Source organism: Vipera berus (assembly GCF_964194415.1).
Source record: "Vipera berus genome assembly, chromosome: 2".
Classification (NCBI taxonomy): domain Eukaryota; kingdom Metazoa; phylum Chordata; class Lepidosauria; order Squamata; family Viperidae; genus Vipera; species Vipera berus.
Window position 1 is genome coordinate 165,288,380 of NC_138203.1, and position 24,425 is coordinate 165,312,804.

Here is a 24,425-nt window from a genome sequence, read left to right on the forward strand (position 1 = left end):
ACATGTCATATCTCCAATCTATCCACGTTGAATATTAAGGATAGTCTGTGCTTGCATGAATTTATACAATTAAAAATGCTACTTTAAAAATCAATTATGAAATATGTTTATGAGTCAGAGCTTCAGAAAGCAATGTAACAGGACTAATACCAGCTCTACTTCTTGGAGGTCGGTGACTCTCCCTTGCTGGCCCTATTTTTTTGCTTATTCTCTGAGCCCAAGCTAATTCCTCAGGATAACTATATTTTGTCCTGCAAACTAAATATCCTCTAAAGAACAAAAGACTAAAAGTTACTAGTAAATTTCAATAAAATGAAAGTAATGAGGAGCCTTGTACAGAATGATGCTGTAAGAGCTGCTCAATCGTTGACACAGTAAGTAGTTTTTACTCTATGAAATATTTATTTCAGATAAATATTTAAGTGTCTAATTTAGTGCACTGTTATAAAAGCACCAACAAGAAAATACGGCAGCATAAAATAGGTTAGTTCATAGCTTTCAGATGCATTGAATTCATAATTTACCAGCTTTTGGTAATAGGAATTCAGTGCAATTAATTAAAGCTCTCATTAAACTGGGTGTTTATGGAGGGTGAATACAGAGAGGTACAGCATGATTTGTTGGGAGAGTCAGTTCTATTGGGTTGAATCTACCCGTTTTGTGAGACAGGAAGAGAATGTGATCTGTGTTCACCTCTAGTTGAACCATCTTTGTGATTGTCCAGCAGGAGGTGCAACTGGATTGAATGCCAGCATTCATTCTGTAAATGTTCTTTATTTTTAACCCTAGTATATATTTGGTTTCTTACAAGCCATTCAAAGACTCTCGAGAGTCTTTGAATTGGAATAAGTAAATACATGCATTCAAATAACTGATTAGTGGCTCTGATGGAAGCCACTGATACAAGAGAATAAAATGGAAAGCTGAGAAGATAAAAGTTTACGTGAAAGAGTGACAGAAGAACTGAATTTTAAACAGAATACATCCAATATTGGTAAGGCTCTCATCTTGTTACATCTTAAACTTTACCATTTTTAATTGGTTGAGAGAACTAATTAGTCATGCAGAACTTTAGAATTGCTACATTGCACACCCATTTTGTAATTCAACTATAATTTACTGAGCCATTGTAGAGGTTGTTTTTTTTTGCTGGTGTCCCATGACTCAGCTAATCTGGTTCACATGATGGTATGAGCTCACCAAAAACCTGAATTCCAAGAATGTGAGATTCTAGTGAGAAGAAATCAAAACCAAGGAAACACCACAAAATTAACATATTTCTAATGTATCTCACAGAAAAGCAACAGTATGCACTACAGCAAATATTGTATATGGTATTTAATATGGTAGGTCAGTGTTACCCCTATACACTGGTTTGGATGGAATTTCTGGCCGAGGGAAAAACAGAGATTGTTCCATTGGCAAAAGCTATCTGCTAAAGCCCATCAAGTTAATACTTGTTAGGACTACGAATTTTTGGTTCTGAGTTAGATAACAGTTGTTGTAGAAAATAGTTAAACTACTGACAACTGAAACACAAGAGACTATGTACACAAACTCTTGAATAAGATACTCAGACTTGAGCAATCTGAATCTCTAGTGTGTTACAGAACAGGAATTTGTTTGCTTTGTACTTCTACCAGATCTGATTTCGTGGACCAGAAAATAATACAAAGCATAGAAACTTTGTGTGAAATTAAACTTCAGGTTGCCTACCTACAAAACCTGATTGGTACCTCTGTTACAGCATGTTTACTTGCAATTATTTCACCTGTACAAATACCCTAGAGAAAATCATACAATGTTTATGTTTATGTTTATGTTTATTGGACTTATATACCGCCCTTCTCCCGTAGTGCTGTATATGATTACTGTGCTTACCGTTAGCAGCTTCAATGTTCCCTTTCAATGGATCTACATACAGTAGCAACCAGCCAATTTGCCAGTTAAGAGGGAATCCACTGAATAATTTAAACGACATATTTCTACACCAAAGTTTCTGATGGCAATGTTGTTCCGCTGCTTGCAGGAAACGCTTCAGCTTCTTGGCATTTCCAGATTCCAACTTCAATCGCACAGGGTGGATTGAAACCACTTCATTACATCAGATAAGCCCCTGCCGTCCCGTGCACTGATCTCGACCACAGTGATAACCTGTTTGGCACAAGTAATGATATCTTGGATGCGGAGTAATGACTTCATCTCCACCAGGGACATGTAGCAAGGTAAGTCACTAGGAAGCAGAATAGTGAGGGAAAAAGTAGTTACACACCCATTTTCATTTGCCTGCTGTGCTGACAAAAGCCACTGATCTAAGTCTTCTGTCTGGAAATTCAGCTTAATTTACTTACATTTTGTTGAAAATGAGGAGGACAGGAACTGATGTTAGCTGTTCAGCAGAAAGGAGGGACAGGAGCTGGACACAGGATGCGGAAATCTGAGTAGGATTGGCAGCATCAATCATATACTGCAGGAGAGAGGGAGCAATATACTTAAATAATATCCTAAAGTACTGTGCAAGCTTGTTTGCCTATTTCACTCTTTGTGCGGCATGCCATGTCAAAACTAGAATACATAAAAATTTAGCACAATCTGAAAAACAACATGCATAAATCTTTGCCTGTGCAACTGAAGCCCAATTTCCCCCAATTTTATAATCTATAGACAATTTTACAGACAATGGGCTGTAAGGCTATATTTTTTATGACCCTTTAATCTGTTTATTCGAGATGGAGTTGGGACAATTGGATGGAGCTGAGCGCTTAATGGCTGGATGCCCTTCCTAATGCCTATGCAGAATTCACATGGGAGTCAGGAAGGGCATCCGCCCAGTAAGTGCTCAGCTTCATTCAGTCACCCCAACTCCGCCCCGAATAAAGGAATTAAAGGGTGAATACTAAATGTAATATATGTATATCTATGTCTAAGAAATATGTTTATCTTATATACAACACATTACATACATGTTTAGGATAAAATAAGTTTTTTCTTATAAAGAAATGCCAGTAGTGTATATCAGCCCCACCAGATCTGGCAGAAGGAATATTCTCCAAATCCCATTGATTAAAGAGTATCATTTGGCAGGACCCAAGAGATGTGTCATCTTGTAGATATTCGCTGCTCTTTGGTGCACTATTCCTTCCAATGACTTGATGGCACATAATCAATTTTATTATGTTCAAGTTTTCATTGGGTTAGCTACCCAATGAAAGTCACTTTAAGTGAGATGGGGATCATACAAACCTAATACATAAACACTCTAGCCTAAGAAATAAAGAGTGGGACACTTAGCAACAATAGCCGTAAACATTTAGATTTATATATTAAATATATGTTGAGATTATAAATCTAATTGACACGTCCCAGAACATCTATAATTGCTTAAAAACCCTCAGAATATAGATGTCAGGTCATGGTGTTTTATTAGAAATGTGAGAATATTTGATTACAGATAGTCCTCAACTTATGACCACAAATTTTGGAGCCCAAAATTTCTGTTGCTTAGCAAGACATTTGTTATGAGAGTTTGCCCCATTTTATAACCTTTCTTGCGATATTTATTAAGTGAATCACTGCAACTGTAAAGTTAGTAACACGGTTGTTAAGTGAATCTGGCTTCCCCATTGACTTTGTCAGACGATTGCAAAAGGTCATCACATGACCCCAGGACACTGCAACAGGACACTGCAACTATTCATATTTATATGAATCAGTTGTTAGGTGTCTGAATTTTGATCACAGGAGCATGGGGATGCTACAATGGTCATGTGAAAAACGGTCGTAAGTCAATTTTTTAGTGCCATTGTAACTTCAGTCACTAAATGAACAGTTGTAAGTTGAGGACTACCTATATTTGACATTTTTGCCCACTTACAGCAAAAAAAAAAATCTTTCAGCAGGTTACAATCTTAACTGTAACAAAGTACACGTGACACAATTAAACAATACAACAAAATTAAGAAATAAATAAAAAAATAAACTGCTCAAGTGAAGAACAGAACCAGCAAATCAATAAATAAATCACCTCAAATCAAAAACCTTCTTGAATAATGCTCTCTTTGGTAGTTTCTGAAAGCTTAATAAAGTGGGAACTGATCAAATTTTAGGGGCAAAATGTTCTAGAGCAACTTAATATGGTTGGGGCTGCATTTGGGAGTGTTGTGGATCGCGTGCAGCCCGTATGTTTGGCACCTGTGCTCTAGAGCACCCTGCAGCTGCACACCAACAACTTTTTTAACAGCCATGTGCCCTCCCCTCCCCCAAAGGAAGAATAGAGACGGAAGTGGTAGTTATCAAGTGCAAATGGGCCCAAGGAGTGCCTCTTGAGGAGACACACACCACGGCCACTTTCAAGCAACTGAAATTAAATTTCCTCCCTCTCTCTCACCCAGTCTGTTCCCTCTCTTCCAGATACCTGGAAGAGGACGGGGAGGAGGAGGAAGAAGAGAAAGAGAGAAAGAGAGAGAGAGAGAGGGAGGGAGGGAGGGAGGGAGGGAGGAAGCACACAGTTGACCAGGGACAACCAAAAGAGCATCCTATCAATGTCATTAAAGTTCAAAGGATAGAACCCATTCTGGGTAATAAAGAATCAAGACAATCACAGGAGCAGTATACAGGTAATCCTCAATTTACATCCAGTCATTTATGACAGTTATGAAGTTATGAAGTCTCTCATGACTTCAAAAAAAATCTACTTATGACCCATCCTCGAAATTACAACTGCCATTCCCCCCTCACCCAGTGGTCATGCGATTGCATTTCAGGTGCTTGGCAATCAGCTCACTTTTATAACCAGCTTCAGTGTTCTCTGGTCATGTGACCTTGATTTACAAAGTTTTTTTGCCATTTTCCAGCAGAAAACTGACAAAAAAACCCACCCATGGATATGCTGGATTTGTTTAGTGACCATGTAGTTTGTATAACAAGCATGTGTTTCACTTAACAACAGTGATGACTCACTTTACAATAGTCATAAAAACAGTCATAAAATCAAGTTGGATCACAAAGTGCTGCACCTTATGACAGCAACAATTGACAACCAAAATTCCGGGTTCCACTATGGTCCTAAATCAAGGACTACCTGTATATATTTTCCTGCCTTCTCTAAATGTTTGTGCCAGTGCAAGAGGTCAGACCACAAGAGGTCAGAGGTTTTATGGCAGCTATAAATCTTAGAAGAGTACAGGAATGTGAAAGCCCAGGAAAAATAAACAAGGAGCCTGGTTTCCATGCAGACAAATCCAAGTTCCAGGAATCAGAGCTAAGTATATTCTTGTACCAATCCAAAGTTCAATCAGGGAATCAAAAACACGGGTCAGAAAATCAGGCCTAAGAACTAGAAGTTGCTTACCAACAGAAATCCGATTCCTAAACCCTTCTTTTATAGCACGATTCAGGCTTGTCTGTTTACTAAGCATTCACCCCTCTGAGAAGGTGCTGAGTCCCTGATCACAAGGTGTCATTTAAGATTAAAACTACACTCCCATTGCCCGGCCCAGGCATCTGGATCTTTAACCCAGAGAGCAGATTTCTGAGAGAACAATGTCACTGCCCTCACACAACCAGATTTTGGAAATATACAGTACGCTAGGTCTGTATGTTCATCAAGTTGTGGACAAGGAAAGTTTTACTAGGACTGCATTGCAGCTGACTAACCCATTCACTGGCACATGTACAGTACCACGTACGCCAGCTAAATGAGCTCCCAAAGCCATAGCCTCCAAAAAGCTCTGGACACCCTCCAGCCCAGTGAGTAGTTGCTCTACTTCCTCTCTTTTTTTTTTGTCAAGAGTCTGTCATTGATTCGCTCACTTACCTTCACCAGATACTATCCTTTCCAATTAACAACACTGCACTTTTTTTTGCAAACTCCAATATTATAAGATAAGCATAACCGTAATAGCCAGCCAGGCTCTTCAACTCTACCAAAAATAATTCGAAGTAGCATTCTTCCAATCCGTACCAAAAATAGTTCTAAGTAGCATTCTTCCAATCCGACTTAACTTTCCCTTTCAAAAACAAACATTCATTGTTTAGCACCATCTCTCATTCCTTTGCATCTATACAAGCAGAAAAAATGGTATGCCACTGATAGAAGTTAAGTCCTCTGTTCTCCCCCTCCCTCCCCTCTCCTGCCTTTTTAGCAGCAGAACTTTTAACTGCCGACCAGTCCCAGAATAAACATACAATCCTAACTGACTCCATCAAAGAGCAGGAATCCCCCCCCCCACCAGGATAAAAGGAGATGCCAGAGGTGAACTCCACGTATCTGAGGTATCTGAGGGCGATCTTCCTTTACAGATTTCACACAGGATCAAAGCCCAAATCAGGAGCATCTGTACATCTGCACAGGAAGGACATGTGTTAAAACCAACACATACACAAACCACACTTGCTTGCTCACATCAAGGACCAGTCTCCCTATAAAGCCAAGCCTCTGGACCCCATTTCCTTTGTAGTCTACCTCCAAAAGAAATCTCTTTGTTCTTGGGAATAAAATTGGATCTCATTTCTCACAGTATGTCTGGATTTCGTTTTCTGATTTGTTCTTCTGCTACCCTGGCTCGTAGGACCCCAAATTATTCTTTTAACGTCATAAAAATGGTTACAACCTTGCAAGTTTATTATAAAAATAATACCCACTGAATTATACACACTATATTAATGAACGCTCACCAGGACAGCACGGCAGTCACTATAGTAACTGGGCCAGATAGGACCCATGCAGCCTCCTAGCTCTCGAACTGTGATCTTCTTTCCTATTGAGAGATCGGTAAGATTTGTGCCTACCTGTAAAAACACATACAGATACACAGATGTGCAAATGAATTATTTTCTACTGCACAGTACAGAGAATGTTTAGCATACAATATATTACAATAGGCCTTGTTGCCAAGAATGTGTGCACAGAACTGTAGATACTGTCTATTCTGTTAATTAGGTTCCCTATCCTGATATGGTAATCTAACTCTCCCAATTCTAATAAGAGGAAATACCATAAAAAGTTCTGGTATGCAATATCATAAAGTTATTTTCAGGATCCTCAAAACCCTGAGTTCTATCTTCAGTGCAAGGTCTGATATAATTCAGAAAACCCTCAGTGCCAGGAGGTTTTTCTGTTTTCATTGACAGTATGTTTTTCAGTATTTAAACATCCAAAAATATCCACGTCATATACATACTATTGAGCTATGACTAACATGATTAACATTTCCTCAGGTACTTCCCTTTACCAAGACTGGAAAAAGCAGCAGCTGAAAAATCATAAATCGGAGGAAACGTGATAATAATTCAGCAATTTATTTATTTTCACATTTTTAAACTGCCCATCTCCCTGAGAGATGGATACTAATGGGTAAATACATAATAACAAGCCACAGGTGGATGGATACATACTATATCAACACATATTACAAATATAATGGAAGGAAAATCATAACCAATAGAAAGGGTAGCAAAGTTTGTCCCAGAAGAATTAATCCTGAGCGCCACCTAGTGGCTTTAATTACATGAGGAAAACCTGCTTTTGAATGAAAGTCTGAAAGCGTGAGCACGATGATTAGCAATTATATTGCAATAGTGACAACTATAAAATTACAGTTAGAGCAGCAACAAAAGTTATTTTTAGATCTATCTGTAATCCTGCTGTACTATGATGCACAATGTGAACTGAGCTTAAGTCCTATTGGTAGATGAAGAGATTCTGGTAAAGAAACAACACATAAAATGGTATAGTGTATAATGTCTAGTGAATACACTAAGACTAAGCCAACATTCATATCTTTGTTGGAAAATTTATAAAGAAGTATTCTCGAAGTAATTGTTACTTCTTTTAGCAGTGATAACTTCCAACAAATATTTTCTATGCCTGTTAATCAATCCTACTCATTGGCTGTAATTGTGCTATCTCTATTTACAGAACTACAACTAATAGTATGATTGGACTGTCTTACACAAACTTCAGGTGATGCCACAATATTTCAATTGAGTTGTCACAGCTTTAACTTGGCTGTTCCAAAACTATGTGTCCTCTGCTTCAGCCATTCTAGTAGATGTATATGTATTTTAGCACTATTGGTTTGCTGCATGATCCACGTTCATTTAAGCATCAGCTCGTGGATAGATACCCTGCCATTTTCCTGATGAATTTGCTGATGTAGCCCAAAATTTGCCTTTTTCAATTATTGCAAGGTGAAAGCAGTCCTATTCTTTATGCACTCTTCTGCTAGAATGCAGTGTTTTTTGAAAACATAACATTTCTCATTAACAGCCAAAAGTTCTACCTTTGTCTCAGCTGTCTATGGAACATTTTCCCGATAGTCTGCCAAATCATCCAAATGGTGTTTGACAAACTTGAAAGAGGCAACAGTCTACCCAAAGTATCCTCTTGTGCACATCACAGTATTTTCTGTATGATGATCTCATGAGCACTGACAACAGAAAATGCAACATTGATTTGCAATTCTTCGCCATTACCCTGGGATTTTTTTTTACCCTTCTGGTGTATTGTAAGCCTTCCTCCCAGAATGATTTTTACCAACCATCGCTGGGAAGAATAACAGTTATGTTCCACTTTCTTCATTTGTACACTATTTGCCTAATGAACTAATTGGGGGGGAGTTTTTGAAATTGTTTTGAAACCTTTTCCAATACAATGTTTAACAAGCCATTTTTTCTGAAATCCACAAAAACCTTTCGACCTCGTAATTCACTTCTACGAGCCCATGTCATGGAGGGAAGGCTCCAAAAGAGGTAACCAACTTTTTACTTAATTGAGAAGAGTTCCTCAAACTCACACCTAGATTGTCATCAAATTAATTGAAACATCTAATTCAACCTCTTTGAGTTGATTATCCTAGGCTTCAAATATTTTCCCCAATACAGATATTAAATACTGACTCAATGTTCTATAAAAACATGACACAGTGTGCTGTTTTCATTATTATTTGTTTAATGTAAATGTAAAGGCACCAGAAGGGACGTGGTGGCTCAGTGGGTTAGGACGCTGAGCTTGTCGATCAGAAGGTCGGCAGTTTGGCGGGTCGAATCCCAAGTGCCGCGTAACAGAGTGAGCACCTGTTACTCGTCCCAGCTTCTGCCAACCTAGCAGTTCGAAAGCACGTAAAAATGCAAGTAGAAAAATAGGGACCACTACGGTGGGAAGGTAACAGCGTTCCGTGCACCTTTGGCGTCTAGTCATGCCGGCCACATGACCACGGAGACGTCCTCGGACAAGCACTGGCTCTTCGGCTTTGAAACGGAGATAAGCACCGGCCCCTAGAGTCGGAAACGACTAGCATGCATGTGCGGGGGAACCTTTACCTTTTACCTTTAAAGGCACCAGGCTAGAAATCATGAAATCTAGTCTTGCCTTAGACATGAAGCCAACTTGGTGCCTTTGGGCAGTCATTCTCTTAAACCTTGGAAGAAGGCAAGGACAAACCACTTCCGAAAATCTTGCTAAAAAACCAGGGACTAGTTTAGGCAATTGCCAGAAGAGAAGGCGGACCTAAAGAGCTTTCTCTATTGTTTACTGAAAAATATAAACAAATCTAAGCAAACAGTATGTGGTATCCTACATTGTTTTTACTATTAATCCACTGTATTCAACACCTAAATAGTACTCTATGGCCATTCCCTCAGCATTTTGTGCAATCTGATTAACAATACTCTGATGGCCAACTTTTCAGCCATCAGACAGGCTGTAAGGAAAAAAAGCCTAATACAGAAGACAACATATAACTCACTCTTGCCCAATAATACTGAGAAAAGGGGAGGGAGAACAGAAAAGGCTGTTTAAGATTATGTATATAAGAATGTATGGATGTACTTGAGTGTCCTAATCCCATTTTCCACTGCTTCATATACTGTACCTACCAGCTCCAACTATTTATGTGGGCTCAATTCTACAAACCAATCAATCTTGATCTATTTAAAGAATTTGTTTCAGTGGACCAAAACTAGTGAGCCAAAGATAATAAAAGCCATACCGTTGGCAAAGTAGCTGGTGGTTCTCCAAGGTCCTTGGCCCCATCTTTGGAGCTCAGCTGTATCAAAAAGCCATTAAGGAAGATGGTAGGAAAGAATAACATTCAATACAGTAAGATACAGGTGGGATTGATTTTTTTTTTACAGAATAGCCTTTCTCAACCCAATACTCTCAGATGTCTTCAATGATGTTTTCCATCACCTGTGCTTATCTGGGAATTATTTCTCAAAGAAGATTATCTGGAAAAGAGCAGGATATAGTAGGAAAGGCTGCTCAAGAACAAGATCCCATCTACATCCTTGCCCAACACGGCAAAGACTAACTATTCTGTATATATATATATATATATATATATATATATATATATATATATATATATATATATATATATATATATATATATATATATATATATATATATATATATATATATATATATATATATATATATATATATATATATATATATATATATAAACTACATTCCAAACATTAAGCAGGCATTTTTAAACTTCATCCCTCTCTCATGATACCTGTCACACACCACTGTTAGCCCCAAGATTCTTACAAGGGAGGCCAAATCCATTTAATTTTTTTTTCCTGGGTGTGCATTTAACGATTTCATATTCATATTTCATGCTGCACTTGGAAAAAGTAATGGCAGCAGACAGAAACCCATCTTCCAAGTCTTCCTTTCGCATTTAAACTTCATTAAAATTACATATAACCGAGACGGTTTTTTGCACTGTCATACATTTAATATCCCATTGAAAACCACAATTTCGTAATCACTTTCTGAAATCTCTAGAGGCCACCCGGAGCCTGGCGCCTCTCTACGCTGGCAAAGAGGCATGGCGCACCCACCTCCTTGGTCCTTTCCTTTTTTCCCTTCCTCGCCAGGCCCTGCTCGACTTCGTCTGCCTTTGACCCACGAGCCCCGCTTCCCCCTTCGTCGTCGGGACCCTACGTAGGATATTCTGCAGCCGCTTCGCCAGCAGCGACTTTCCCACCCCGGTAGGCCCGAGAAGCAGGTAGAGAGAAGAAGAGCTTCCCGCCATTCCCATAGCAACCGAGGCCGACTCTACGGTCGCCGACGTTCTTCGCAGCGTTCATTGGTTCGGAGCGACAGTTTACTTCGTTCGCCCTTCACCCAATCGCTGAGGCTTGCCGCCGGAAAGCCCGCCCTCTCCGCTGACTGGAAGGCGGAAGCGGGGCCTAAATTGCGGAGACGTTGGAGGGGAAGAGCGGCGGCGGCGGCGGCAGTGGCGGTCCAGCCTGATCTTCAGCGGGGGAGCACAATGGGGCGAGGCGGTGGCACCTTCGAGCGCCTTTTAGGTATTGAGTGTGGGGGGGGGGAAGGGAACCTTGGCCTAATCCTGCCCCAGAGCTTCGGCCTTCGTTTTAATGCCTTGCTTTCCTTCGACCTCCCTTTCTAAAGGCTTCTGTAAATCGCATCTTCCTTTTGGGGGGATCTTTCCGTTGCGTCTGAAAACCAGCCAGGCCTCTGAAGCGTTTTCCTTTTGCGCCCGTTTTTTCCCCCCTCCATACACCCATATTGATTTTCCTGTACTGACTCGTAGGATCGTTGTCCTCGCTCCACAAATTGCTAGGTCAGGGGTCGGCAACCTCGGCTCTTTTTTGACTCGTGGACTTCAACTCCCAGAATTCCTGAGCCAGCATAGCTGGCTCAGGAATTCTGGGAGTTGAAGTCCACGAGTCATAAAAGAGCCGAGGTTGCCGACCCCTGTGCTAGGTTGTACTCTAGCGACAGAGAGGTCAGCTGGAGTGATTAATTTTTATTCATTGTATTTTAATCCCATTTATATCCCGCCCTTCTCCGAAGACTCAGGGCGGCTTACAATTTAAAGCACAAATCAATGTGCTTAGCAATAGCCTTCATTCTATGTATATGCCTGCTTATTAGGGCTTTCGCCCCCCCCAGTGGCATTTTTACAAAGTCAGCTTATTGCCCCCAACAATCTGGGTCCTCATTATAATGTGATATTGCCTGGCGTCATGTGATGGGTTTGCAGAATGGCGGTATTGTTCCCTCAGTTTTCCTTTGTGTAGATAGGGGAAGGGTCTTTTGACCAGCTTGATACATTTTGAATGTATGGAATGATAGAAATGTGTAATTTGAAAAAAACAACAACTAGTATTTGTAATTGTACAAGGCTGCTGATCTCATCACTGACCTAAAATCAGGTTCTACAAGGTGACTGGTTGTACCAGGAAATGACAGAGTGAGTACTGACTGAATCAAGGAAAAGATGTTGCATTAGGACAAAAATCAATGGAAAGAAAATCTTACATCACCCTCTGTCCAGAGTCAACAAATTAACTGGTGTTTTTGTATTGATGGGGAAAAAACAATGATCAGCTATTCATATCCCTTTAAATATAATGCTCCATTTGAATTTGGAGTGTTAGAATATACCAAAGTATACCATTCCAAAATATACTTAAGTTCCTTCAAGAAATTTATAACATGACAGGGAAGGAGAAACTAAAGGTGAGAGGGTGATATGCAGAAAGATTAAATATGTACAGAAATCTATGTACATGTAACTAGGATTTATTCTACATAAATTGGAAAAAAGTACCAAAGTTTATGACAGAAGGAAGTTTGGAGGAAGAATTGGAAAGCAAAAGAAGTGAAGATGTTATAATCTAAACTTGTTGATAGAGATTCTGGAGTGGTCTGATTAAAGAAGTCTATTTATTGTGAAAGATAAAGATGAAGTAATTAAAGGAAATATAAGATATCTGGACAAATGATAAATAGTATAGTTGGAGGAGCAAATGTTTATAGCTCGACTTAGATTTGACAGCCAAGAGGTCAACTTTGCTGAGAAAAACTTTTTATAAATGCTTGGTAATAGCATACAGTAAACAACTGTAATAGCTGTAATTGTGATCTGAGGTTCTCATTCATGTCTGGTAATTCTTGTCAGAAGAAAAATCCCTTTGTTCATCAATTCTCTGATAGTGAATATAAATTTGAAATTGTGCCTGAATGACTGTTATTTTAATATCTTGCAGATAAGGCCACAAGTCAGCTTCTGCTGGAGACAGACTGGGAATCTATTCTACAGATCTGTGATATGATTCGTCAGGGAGATACCCAGTATGTGCTGAGCTTTACCATCTTTTCATTGCCCTATTTTTATGCACTTTATTGAAAGAAGCATTCTTTCATTACAATTAAAGCATGAGTGGAAAGAAATGTGCTGCTGATATAGAAGTTTGAATCTCTGTTTATCCATTTTCCAAACCCAAAATTTTAGATATTGGCTACATTGTGTCTCTAAAGACCTTGTTGTTCTATAAAAACTCTTGGGCCATTCAAATAAACCATCAGCTAGCACAGAGCTACACAGTGTAAAATCTCTGGCCTATGTATAACTCACCGAATCCTTGGCAACCTGTAGATTGTTGATAAATTGAAAATCTTTAATAACAAAAAGAAAAAAAGTAAATACATAGGGAACAATCATGTCAATGGTATAGCAATGTTAATATTAGTTTCATAGTTTTAATTAATATTTAATTAATATTTTGTCCTGAGTCCCGTTCTATTTTATAGTGTGGATTCCAGGATGCTATTCCAGTGCCATCACTCAAAAAGGATGATTGCTTCCTACCCTCCAGATAGCATGGACTTTAGCTCCCATCAATCCCAATTAACATGACTAATATCTATTAATCCTTAACTAATGTATGTAATTATTATCCAGTACATAGAAAGTAAGGATAGTCTTTCTGGATCAGGGCATAGATCAGATTAATACACGCACTCTCCAATCAGATCCATTCTAGAAGCTCATGAGCAGGATTTGAAGTTGGTAGCCTTTTTCTATTATTGCTCTTTAGATATATGATATGCTACCTTTGATTTTAGAGATAGATTATAATTTTAGACATCCTAGACAAACCAAGGTGACACACGTTTGTATTGTGATGTCATAGCATGAATCCTAGGCTTTTATACTTTCACCCCAATGTTGTATAGAAGTATGTAAGTCATATGGCTTGTGTCACAAGTTTTGTTATTTGTCCCATCCCCATCTCTCTCTTGAAGAGGCCTATGAATAGTGCCATCAACATGAATGATCATTCATAGCCCTATCCTCTGAATGTGTATCTTGCTAATACATTTTAAAATCGTTTGCATTGGTGATCACTTGTTTACTAAAATGAATTTCATAGCTTAATTTTGTGTGAATAAGATTGTTTTCTCATTTAGATTCAGTAAATAAACTGCATTCTAATACTATGTGTGAAAGAAAATGTATTTTCTGCTATCCATCCCCCCCGCCCCCCTTATATGCATGGTTATATTGTACTCTGTCTGCTTTGTTAACTAAGAATCATTCAACACTATTTTTTTCCTTTTTGCTGTGTCCTTGTTTTGGTCATTGCTGCATCTTTTACAGCTCTACAATGGATTTTCTTTTGAGAAACAACTGATTTAAGATGCAGTTGTAAAATGGATTTATATTAAAAAATATTTCACTGGCAATTTTTATTCAGTTGGCTAATTATTCCTAGGAAATCCCAGAATAGAACTTCGTTGCTACTTGGGTCTAAGCATATAATGGGCTCCACTCTGGTTGGCCCTTTAGTCCATTATTCTAGGTCAGGGGTTCCCAACTGGGGGTGTGAGACGATATTCCAGTGGGGGCAAAGGGTTTTCAAAATTATAATGTATATGCATAATTCATTGCCATTATTTTGAACTTTTGTAAGGGGTGCGAGAATATATCAGGAGCGTTTTAGGGGTACGAAGTATAGAAAAGATTGGGAGCCACTGTTCTGGGACATGGTCATTTGGAATATTTTCTTTGTCTGGGGCTAGTCTAGTCATAATATGACTTTTTGGTTTTGTTTTGTCTTGGCATGTACACAGCCTCCTTCATCAAGTGTTTGCATTTTGCAAATGATTACAGTATGTTTCGTGACAGGAACAAATGTTAGCTGGCTTAAGTTTCCTTGCAGCTTTCATTAGACTGAACTGGTTCTCTTCCCCCCCCCCCTCTGTTTTCCCAGGGCCAAGTATGCTGTGGGTGCAATTAAGAAAAAAGTCAATGATAAGAATCCTCACGTGGCGCTCTATGCACTAGAGGTAAGCAGAAGTATAATGACACTCCCCAGGGACTAGGAAGGTTTTCCTCATTCGGGCCCGTGTGTCATGCATTGTAAAGGAGATCCAGACTATTTGTTGTGAAGTCTCTGAACTTTATTTGGGAGCTAATGTTTGTATATTTTTTATGCAGGTCTTGGAATCTGTAGTAAAGAATTGTGGTCAGACAGTCCATGATGAGGTGGCTAACAAACAGACCATGGAGGAATTGAAGGAATTGTTGAAGGTAATAGCACTTAGGCCATTTTTCTTTACGGTTAGCTACGCTAGAGAAAAGCCTTAACTGGAGTGAGGTGAAATAGATTGACTTTGCTGTTGTTTTTTCCTTGAAGATTTGTATTAATATCGCATGACAAAATACTACCTTGTATGAACTTTTTTTTTAAAGTAAGCAACATAGAACAAATGCCAAAGTCCTAAAAGTTTTATTTTTTAAAAAAAATCTGTTTTGGGCATTTAAAATTTTAACGACCTTATTCAAGTGTAGTATGTTTATGCGTGTATATATACACAGATTACATCTAACATTTCAATTAGCCTGAAATAGTTTTAGAGCACAGTCATTTCCATGTCTTTCCATGTATTTGTATAGCAAAGATTTCGGCCTGAATAGTTGTGCATATTTATATCAATGTATGTGTTATTGATGCTTTCATTGCTTGAATACACTCACTTCTGGATTGTTTTCTTCCTTATTATCATCACATTTTATAATGGGTGGATTTTATCTACTAGTGTCAAATGAAACACATCATTTTCTGTGCTTCAGCTGTATCTGTATCAGTGAAAAAAAATGCTGGATAACTTTGCAGGTCTTGTATCCTGATTTGCTAGTTCTTAATATATATTTATATAAATATATATTTAATATGTATATAGTATACACAGGTGTAGTAATGCTCCTGTAGCTGAGTTATGAAACATCTTTTTCGTAGAAGAACATTTTATTCAAATCCTGGTCTTTTTACACCATAAAATGACTCCTCCCACAAAGTCTATTATTATTGTTGCTATCTTAACCCTAACCCTATAAAAATTTAGACCTTGTCGTCATGATCTTTCCTGCCTTACAGTATTTCAGCCTCATTCCATCAATGGTTCTTGATGGAAGCAATATACTATGATGCAAGGGGAGAATGTGCTTGAATCTGCATCTTCAGTAATGCAGAGGTTGTCATGGTGTTCAGGGAAGAGTATTTTTCTATAAGACCCTTGCTGTATCTTTAACTTCATTTTTTTTAGCTTGTCGCAGCAAGAAGAGTCTTAAATGATTCTGTATCTGTGAGGTAAGAACAGTCATTTGTGCACCAAAACACCTCTTAAAATTAGATATAAATTTCTTCAGTGAGAATAATTTTTTACGAAGAAATTATTTTGGGTTCCTAATCATACTTGTTTACAAGCAGTGACTAAACAAGAGAAAAAAATGAGTTTAACTTTTGTTGCTCAGTGGGATGATGCATCATATATCGGTGTCATAAGTCAAAAAATTGCGAGCTCAATTCTGTTGGCTGCAGTGCCTGATCTTGATCCTTCCTATTATCTGCAGCGACAAGTTGAGGCAAATGTTCGCAACAAGATCCTATACCTGATCCAGGCATGGGCCCATGCCTTCCGCAATGAGCCCAAATACAAGGTGGTCCAAGATACCTACCAGATCATGAAGGTAGAAGGTGAGGAAAGACAAGTAGCCTTCCATTATGGTATTAAGGTCAGTTGCATGGGTGGTATGTTTGCAGCTGGGAATTTAGAGAAATCAGAACTTTCCATTTATTTGTTTGTTCATTTATTTAATCAAATTTATATGGCCTGAAAACCGCCTCATGAATTTACAGACATTAGTGAAGTGCTGGTGGCAATTGCTTACTGTGTTTCAAATACTGATCACAACCATTTTACTTCTTGGGCCTATCTCAGTCTTCGAATTCTGGAGTCAAAAACAAATCCCTGTGCCCTTGTTAGTTGTCACACTATGACATTCATGGGATTTAGCGGTCAATTGATTATCTGGAAAGATTCTGAAGATTTCTTGCAAATAAATCATGCCCTATAGCTCCCTATCATTGGTTGGTAAAAAGAAGAGTGTCCAGGGCTTTGCCCACGTGGCAGACCATAGGGAAGCCTGCAGGCAGTTGTTCATACCCATCATGTAGTCCTCAGCTCAATCTCCAGAGCCTAAGTTAGTTTGGCATGCAGTGGCTTGACAGTATTAATCTACCTACAGGTCATGTTTTTCCAGAATTCAAAGAAAGTGATGCAATGTTCGCTGCAGAAAGGGTAAGTGTCCTAGCTGGGAAAGCGGCTCACCTCATTGGGGGAAATAATTTGGATTGTTCTGTACTAATTACATTTTGAATGTGCAGTACGTACTTGTTTTGTCTCTGCTTTGATACTGTTTCTAATGCTGAGAATTTGGGCTGAATCAATCACCACCGTAACAGCTGGTTGAGGCAGATGATACAACACGCCCCCTCCTATTTTGTGCCATCTGTACATTAGGGATTTTCTTAATTCCTTTCTTCTCCACTTATTACTTCACATCTGTGATTTGTGATTGCAATTCTATGTAGACAGATTGGAAAATAGCTAATCTTTTTTTCATCTTTGAGGTTAAAACAAATTCGTTCACAATGAGCTTTTACTGTCCATTAACACATTATACCACTGGACCCATTTCCTTTATTTGTAATGCATTCTAGCATAGGGGTACCCTTGGAAAACTTAGCATATTTAGGATCATGGCAATGTGTTACAGTCACCTTTTTGGTACTCCTAATTGCTGTGTTTCTGTGTGGCTAGGCTCCTGATTGGGTGGATGCAGAAGAATGCCACCGGTGCCGAGTTCAATTTGGGGTCGTGACTCGCAAGGTGAGTATTATGGCATCCTCTGATCCTGGGATCACATGCTAAATGTGACACAGAGTTTGGTTAAAGATATTAGGAGAGAAGAGGCATTGGCTTTAAGACTTACGTTTTCCTACCAGATGTTTATTTTGGAAAATTCTGATGGTTCTGGTATGTTCACAGCATCATTGTCGGGCCTGTGGACAGATCTTCTGTGGAAAATGCTCATCCAAATACTCCACCATCCCCAAGTTTGGCATAGAGAAGGAAGTACGAGTATGTGAGCCTTGCTATGAACATCTCAACAAGTAAGAGCTAAACTGTAGAAGAGGGTACTACATAAATATTCTGGAAACAATGGCTGTTTGGGGAACTCTGCTTTCTGCATGTGTGAATGCTAGGTGTGGGATTTATAAAAATGAATAGTCTAGCCCTGGGGTAGGCAACCTCGGCTCTTTTATGACTCGTGGACTTCAACGCCCAGAATTCCCGAGCCAGCAGGAATTGTCAGATATGGCTGGCTCGGGAATTTGGGGAGTTGAAGTCCACGAGTCATAAAAGAGCCAAGGTTGCCTACCCCTGGCACTCTAGCCTATCTTCTCTTGTCCTACAGAATGCAAATTCCAGGGGGGGAAAAAATGATAATTGGTTCGTTGCAGATTATAGTTTTGCTGGGGCCCCCTCTGCTTTGTCTCCCCGTTCAGCTTAGCAAGAGGGTAGTTCAGAAGCAGTCACGAACTTGTCCTTTCTATCTGCACAGAAAGGCAGAAGGAAAAGGAACCGCTACCACAGAACTTCCTCCAGAATATCTGACCAGCCCTCTTTCACAGCAGTCCCAGGTCAGTCCTTGCCTGTTTTGGGTCTCTGTTCATCTTTAATTTAATTGGTCAGTTCCACATACTAGGTACAGTGACTGCTGTTTATTATTCTGCCCGTAGCTGCCCCCAAAGCGTGATGAAACTGCCCTACAGGAGGAGGAAGAGCTACAGCTAGCAATTGCACTTTCCCAGTCTGAGGCGGAGGAAAAGGAAAGGATGGTTTGTTTTTTGATCACGATTCTTACAAGTTGTCATAACTGATTTTCATTTGTCATAACTAAGGTTCCTGTAAATTCCTCGTGCTCGACTGCTTTGTGCTATTAGAAGCATTTATTTAGCTAGTCAGACTTCCGCTTTTTACTGTGACAGCCTGTTGTCCGGTTGTGAGAAATTTGTGCTAATGTCACTCTCATCTCTTAAGTCAAAAGAAGCCCCTTAATTACCAGATAATTACCTGATAGTCTTTCTCTGTATCACCTAATCTACTGTTCATAAATGATCCAAAAATTGAACTCCTCAAGACTTCAATCTGTGTTACAGTCAGAGGGTTACAATATCATATTTCAACTTTCTGACATCTTAGTTATCACAGATGTACTCTATTTAAATGAAATGCCTTCATATATAAGATATTGCAGTTCTGCCTGTCAAAAGGATGCTTACCACTTCCTCATAAGATTGTGTAATAATCCCGATTTGATGGGGGAAACATGATTTGGAGTGTGCGGGGGCACTTAGTTTTTACATGTTGATAACTCCTTAAAAATGAGGTGTCTTCCTAGCCTTGTGTGTAATCCCAGGTTTGATTTAAGAAGGTACTATCTTTCCCTTCTCAATCCTTACACAGTGCTACTCTTTTCTCTACTGCCTCTCTCATGCTGATAAGACAGCAGAGGGTAATTGAAGTGGTATTCTTACGTCTTTACTTTTCCTCTGCAGAGACAGAAAAGCACATATTCTACGTACCCCAAGGCTGAACCCACGCCAGTCACCTCTTCAGCACCCCCAGGCGGTGCCCTCTATTCCTCCCCTGTGGTAAGAGTGCAGCCTTTGGCAGAGAAGAGCCAGCGGAGAAAGATTTTGGAGCCCTGCAGTCTTGAAATATTTTTAGTATTTTTAATTGGTTGTTTATTATATGCCAGCCAGAGTCATGTTTGTGAGATGGGTAGCTATAATAAATCCAGTCAGTCAATCGCAGGAATCAATCAGAGCATTCTGTGACTGTTGAGCCACTTCATTTCTCACTTACCATGACAATTGATCAGGCTAATGAAGGATATTTGGAGGATGAAAATAGCAAATTGGTTTTTTGCTCTCATCTGCCTTGCTTGAGCAGCTGATTTGCAGGTCTATTCTCAAGGATTTGATTTTTTTTTAAAAGGATAATTAGATCGTGGGATATTTTCACGATGTTGAATCTTACTAAGAATAACAAATTCTATGTCATTTTCAGAACTCCTCTGCACCTCTAGCCGAGGACATTGATCCTGAGGTGAGATTCCAACCTTTTTAAGTTAACGGGGAGCTGGTCTGAATGACATCTGACAATAAGTTGCTGGTTTGAATGATGTACTGACAATAAGTTGCTTTCATTTCTCAATATTTCTTGGCAGTTGGCTCGATACCTGAATCGCAATTATTGGGAAAAGAAGCAGGAGGAAGTGCGCAAGAGCCCCACCCCTTCAGCCCCACTGTCTATGGGAGAGCCAGCAACCCAGGCTACTGAAGTCCCACCTGCCCCACTTAGTGTGGTGGAGGTAGGAACAAACCCCTTCTGCATGAGTACAGCGTCACTCTCTAGGCATCAGTCAGACTCGTGCACGTCATTGCAGGGGTTAGGAAATGTTTGTTTATGAGCCGGGAGTAGCAGTGCTAAAGGGAAAGTTTAAGAGTGAGTTCTAGGCTTATTTTTGGTGGGGGAGGGGGGAATTGTGAGTAGTGCGTGCATCTGCTGTCGTGTGGGGTTTATGTTTGGACTAACATAAACAGGCAGTAGTTAGTCATCTTGAAGAACCAAATTCACATTGAAAGAAGCAGTTGCAGGATTCTAAGGTGGGAGAAGGCAGGACATGGGACTTCTGGTCAGCGGTTTCCCATCTCTTCCCCAGCAGCAATATCAGAACGGTGAGACAGATGAGAGCCATGAGCAATTTCTGAAAGCTCTGCAGAATGCGGTCACCACCTTTGTCAACCGTATGAAGAGCAACCACCTGCGAGGGCGGAGCATTACCAATGATTCGGCAGTCCTTTCTGTCTTCCAGTCCATCAACAGCATGCACCCCCAGCTCCTGGAGCTACTCAACCAACTGGATGAGCGCCGCTGTATGTTATCAGAAGTCCCTGATGTGACTGAAAATAGTTTTAGAGTTCCCTCGCCCCCTGCTGATTCTTAGCAACCTAAGTGACTATTGCTACTTTTAGATTGGTATGGGGTTAAAACAATGGGGTGCTTCCCAATTCTTCTGCCAGTTCTGCTTCTGCTTTCCTCTTAAGAGATTTGGAAAGGTGTGGCTCCGGTGGGGGCAATGATGTGACTCCAGCCTTGTCCTTCTTTTCCACAGTATATTATGAGGGGCTTCAAGATAAACTTGCCCAGATCCGGGATGCACGGGGAGCCCTAAGTGCCCTGAGAGAAGAGCACAGAGAAAAGCTGCGCCGAGCTGCAGAAGAGGCAGAGCGTCAACGTCAAATCCAGTTAGCTCAAAAACTGGAGATCATGCGGCAGAAGAAGCAGGTGAGGCTTGGGTCGTGATGTCCCAAGTTTATTTGGAGCTGTCTGAAAGCATAATGAACACAGAGCCTAATACATCCTGTGCTGCTCCAACCTTTAGGAATATCTGGAGATGCAACGGCAGTTAGCTATCCAACGCCTTCAAGAGCAGGAAAAGGAACGCCAGTTACGGTTGGAACAACAGAAGCAAACGATCCAGATGAGGGCACAAATGCCTGCTTTCTCCTTGCCATATGCACAGGTACTTGAGTGGAAGAAGACTGGAGAAGCCAAGGATTCCTTTTGCCCTTCCCTGCCTGTAAAGTTCACAGGAACTAATCTTGCTTTCTGTGCGTAGCTGCAGGCCATGCCTCCTGCCAGCGGCGTGATCTATCAGCCATCAGGACCCACAAGCTTCCCAGGCACCTTCAGCCCAGCAAGTTCTGTGGAGAGCTCACCCATGCACACGGTCTACATGAGCCAGTCCACCCAGGGCAGTACAGGACCCTACGCTGCAATGCCTGTGGCAGGAACAGGTAACAGAAGTCGGAAGGAAAGGAGTGGATGTGGATTTGGCACAATCCTTTGCTGAAAGGCTACGAAACTCAGCCCAGAAGGCTGACCTTCATCTCTTACGTGTGTGTTTCAGATCCTGGCATGGTGAACACCTACATGTATTCCACAGGCAATAATAGTGCTCAACCAGCTCCACAGGGACAGGCAGTGCCCACCACAAATCCTGCCTATTCTTCCTATCAGCCCACACCCACGCAGGGCTACCAGGTATGTTTGATCCTGAATATTTTGTTTGTATGTTGAAGCCGATCTAGACTTTCTTTGGAAATTTCTGGGTATCAAAATGTTCTACTCAAAGTTGCTATGTAGGGAACATCTTGGCCCAGCCATCTTCCTTTACCTTGCAGAATGCAGCCGCCCCTTCCCAAACGCAGACAATGCCTGCCATGACACAAGCGGCTCCCCAGTCTGGGGGTACTATGGGTTACATGGGCAGTCAGTCAGTGTCAATGGGATACCAGCCCTACAACATGCAGGTGAGAAAGTTGTTTTAATTACTCTACTGTTTCCTTAGATTAACAGGGAATATGTAGTGATGTTCATAGAGGTGGGAAAATTCATTTGTAATGGCCAAGTGGCTGCATTGCAAGAAGGGGCTACTTATTCTGGTGCAAAGTTTGACACCCTCTTTTTCTGCTAGAACCTTATGTCAACTCACCCTGGCCAGGAATCAGGTCTGAGTAGCCTGCCGCCCCAGCAGCCTTACCTGTCAGGACAACAGCCTATGTATCAACAGGTAAGTCTTTGACCAAATTTTCAGGGTAATCTCCCCCACCCCCACTAAATATTAAGGATAATGTGTTCAATTCCTTCACCTTATTAGTATTAAGATAATGACTGCCAACCCGAGCTAACGGAGCAGATTCCTTTCCTGTAGGAATTTCACTGGAAGAAATGCTGTCTCACTGCCATTTATCCTTTGCAGATGGCACCTTCCGGAGGGCCTCAGCAGCAACAGCCTCCTCCCCAGCAGACTCCTCCCCAGGTGCAGCAAGCACAAGGGGGAGGTGGAGAGGCTCAGCTTATTTCCTTTGATTAATCTCTTGGGTTGCAAGGCAAGGGAGGGATGGGTTTCTAAAACATTGTAAAGCTATCATTTGTTGGTCACTGCTGTACTTGCTACACCATTGCTGTTCCTTTGTGCTGTGCCCTCAATGGGTGAGAGGAGAGTGGAGCCCTTGGTGTTGGGTAATTTCCCACTGTCTGTCTGCATTTTCCCATTCCACCTGTCTAAAATGCTGCCAGGATCAAGAATCTGTAACATCCTATATGCTGCTACTCAGCTGTGGAGAGATAGTGGCCCACAGCCCAACTCAGCTAGCTTTTTATTAGTTGGATAACAGTGCTTAGTTCTCAAGCAACCACTGGTAGCTAGATCATTCAGGAAACTGTTCTCTTGTGGGGGAAAATAGCATTTAAGCATGCTCCAGAGTCAGAATTTGTGAGATCCAGTGTATGGCCCTTAGCCCGTGTTCTCTCTCTCTGGTCACATCTAGTCAAGCAAGTGACCTTCACTTTGCCCAGCACACTCAACTTCTTTCCCCACTAATTTTTGACATCTCTCCACCACTTCTCTCCATGTCTTCTGAGAACCCCTCTCTTGGACACAGTCTATCCCAATCCAGTATGTTTTTTAAGTCCTCGCCCTATCCAACCTATTTGTCCTTACTGCTTTGAAGATTTGTGTCTCATACTTAGTGGCTGGTGTAGACAGAATGGAATCAGTGACAATAAAAATAAGTATTTAAAACTTTCCTAGTCTCTGTTTTGTTTGTTTTTACAATCCCTATGCTGGAGTTTTAGTCTCTGCATAAATGTGCATTCTACCAAATATGTCACTGGGTTGTGATTACTGAGGTACTCCAGCAAGAATACGAGAGACGTGCTGTGTTCCAGGATTCGGGGAATTTTCACCCATTTACCAACTGAAGAATCTAGAAGTATCTAGCTTTATATCCAAAGGTTTTGTATCTAGAATGCAAGGGCCAGGGAGGTGCAGAGCCCCGCACAAATCCTTCCACTGGCCCACCAGGCCAATTGAAGCCAGCAGATTTCTGACCTTCAGAGGCTCCTCCTCATCTCCCGTTAGAGAAACATTACTTTCATGCTCTGAACACCTTGTACTTCAGCCTGCATCAGCAGTAGTCCATCTAGGAAAGGGAGCCTCCATTATGTCTTCAACAATAGTAAGCAGGCTTGTGGATGAGTTCCTGATGAGTTAATAAAATTGGATTCCCTATATTTGGTTTTCCATTCTGCAATATTCCAGAAAGTCCAGCATCTACCCACTGACAGTATAGACTTTGGTATATTCTTTGGAGAAGCTGCACTGATCAATAAAGTAAT

At 40.5% G+C, this 24,425-nt stretch overlaps 2 protein-coding genes across 4 annotated transcripts; one reads left to right on the forward strand and one right to left on the reverse strand.

Annotated features, from left to right (window-relative positions):
- Window positions 1-623: 623 nt before the first annotated feature.
- ARL16 (ARF like GTPase 16) lies at window positions 624-11,086 on the reverse strand. 2 transcript variants are annotated; one of them, XR_014025066.1, is made up of 6 exons: window positions 10,964-11,086; window positions 9,990-10,047; window positions 6,676-6,789; window positions 2,352-2,467; window positions 873-2,233; window positions 624-824 (listed from the first exon to the last, which is right to left on the reverse strand). XR_014025066.1 is itself a non-coding variant. In XM_081317311.1 (5 exons), exons 1-5 carry the CDS (start codon window positions 11,050-11,052, stop codon window positions 2,068-2,070), a joined length of 543 nt encoding a protein of 180 aa, XP_081173437.1. In that variant the 5' UTR covers window positions 11,053-11,086; the 3' UTR covers window positions 769-2,067. The 2 variants fall into 2 exon arrangements, 1 of the variants encoding a protein (XP_081173437.1); XM_081317311.1 differs by having other exon boundaries at window positions 769-2,233.
- A 105-nt stretch (window positions 11,087-11,191) lies between these two features.
- Window positions 11,192-23,833, forward strand: HGS (hepatocyte growth factor-regulated tyrosine kinase substrate). 2 transcript variants are annotated; one of them, XM_081320655.1, is made up of 21 exons: window positions 11,192-11,323; window positions 13,031-13,115; window positions 15,038-15,113; window positions 15,265-15,357; window positions 16,681-16,804; window positions 17,356-17,408; window positions 17,931-17,999; window positions 18,159-18,283; window positions 18,736-18,814; window positions 18,914-19,012; window positions 19,733-19,828; window positions 20,247-20,285; window positions 20,407-20,550; window positions 20,902-21,115; window positions 21,355-21,527; window positions 21,625-21,765; window positions 21,862-22,039; window positions 22,153-22,286; window positions 22,427-22,555; window positions 22,720-22,815; window positions 23,005-23,833. In XM_081320655.1, the coding sequence occupies exons 1-21, from the start codon at window positions 11,287-11,289 to the stop codon at window positions 23,116-23,118; spliced, it is 2,298 nt and encodes a 765-aa protein (XP_081176781.1). In that variant the 5' UTR covers window positions 11,192-11,286; the 3' UTR covers window positions 23,119-23,833. The 2 variants fall into 2 exon arrangements, with proteins under 2 accessions (XP_081176781.1, XP_081176782.1); XM_081320656.1 differs by having other exon boundaries at window positions 18,914-19,001; window positions 19,731-19,828.
- The last annotated feature ends 592 nt before the right edge of the window (window positions 23,834-24,425 follow it).

Bases quoted from the DNA above. Each gene is read 5' to 3' on its own strand.
- ARL16 (XM_081317311.1), bottom strand. From the start codon at position 11,052: ATGGGAATGGCGGGAAGCTCTTCTTCTCTCTACCTGCTTCTCGGGCCT. The intron at 6,790-9,989 runs GTATGGCTTTTA...GTGTTTTTACAG, and splicing joins CACCAGCTACTTTGCCAACG to GTAGGCACAAATCTTACCGA. The intron at 2,468-6,675 runs GTGAGCGTTCAT...TCTCTCCTGCAG, and splicing joins GTGACTGCCGTGCTGTCCTG to TATATGATTGATGCTGCCAA.
- HGS (XM_081320655.1), top strand. From the start codon at position 11,287: ATGGGGCGAGGCGGTGGCACCTTCGAGCGCCTTTTAG. The intron at 16,805-17,355 runs GTGAGGAAAGAC...ATCTACCTACAG, and splicing joins CCAGATCATGAAGGTAGAAG to GTCATGTTTTTCCAGAATTC. The intron at 19,013-19,732 runs GTTTGTTTTTTG...TTTCCTCTGCAG, and splicing joins CGGAGGAAAAGGAAAGGATG to AGACAGAAAAGCACATATTC.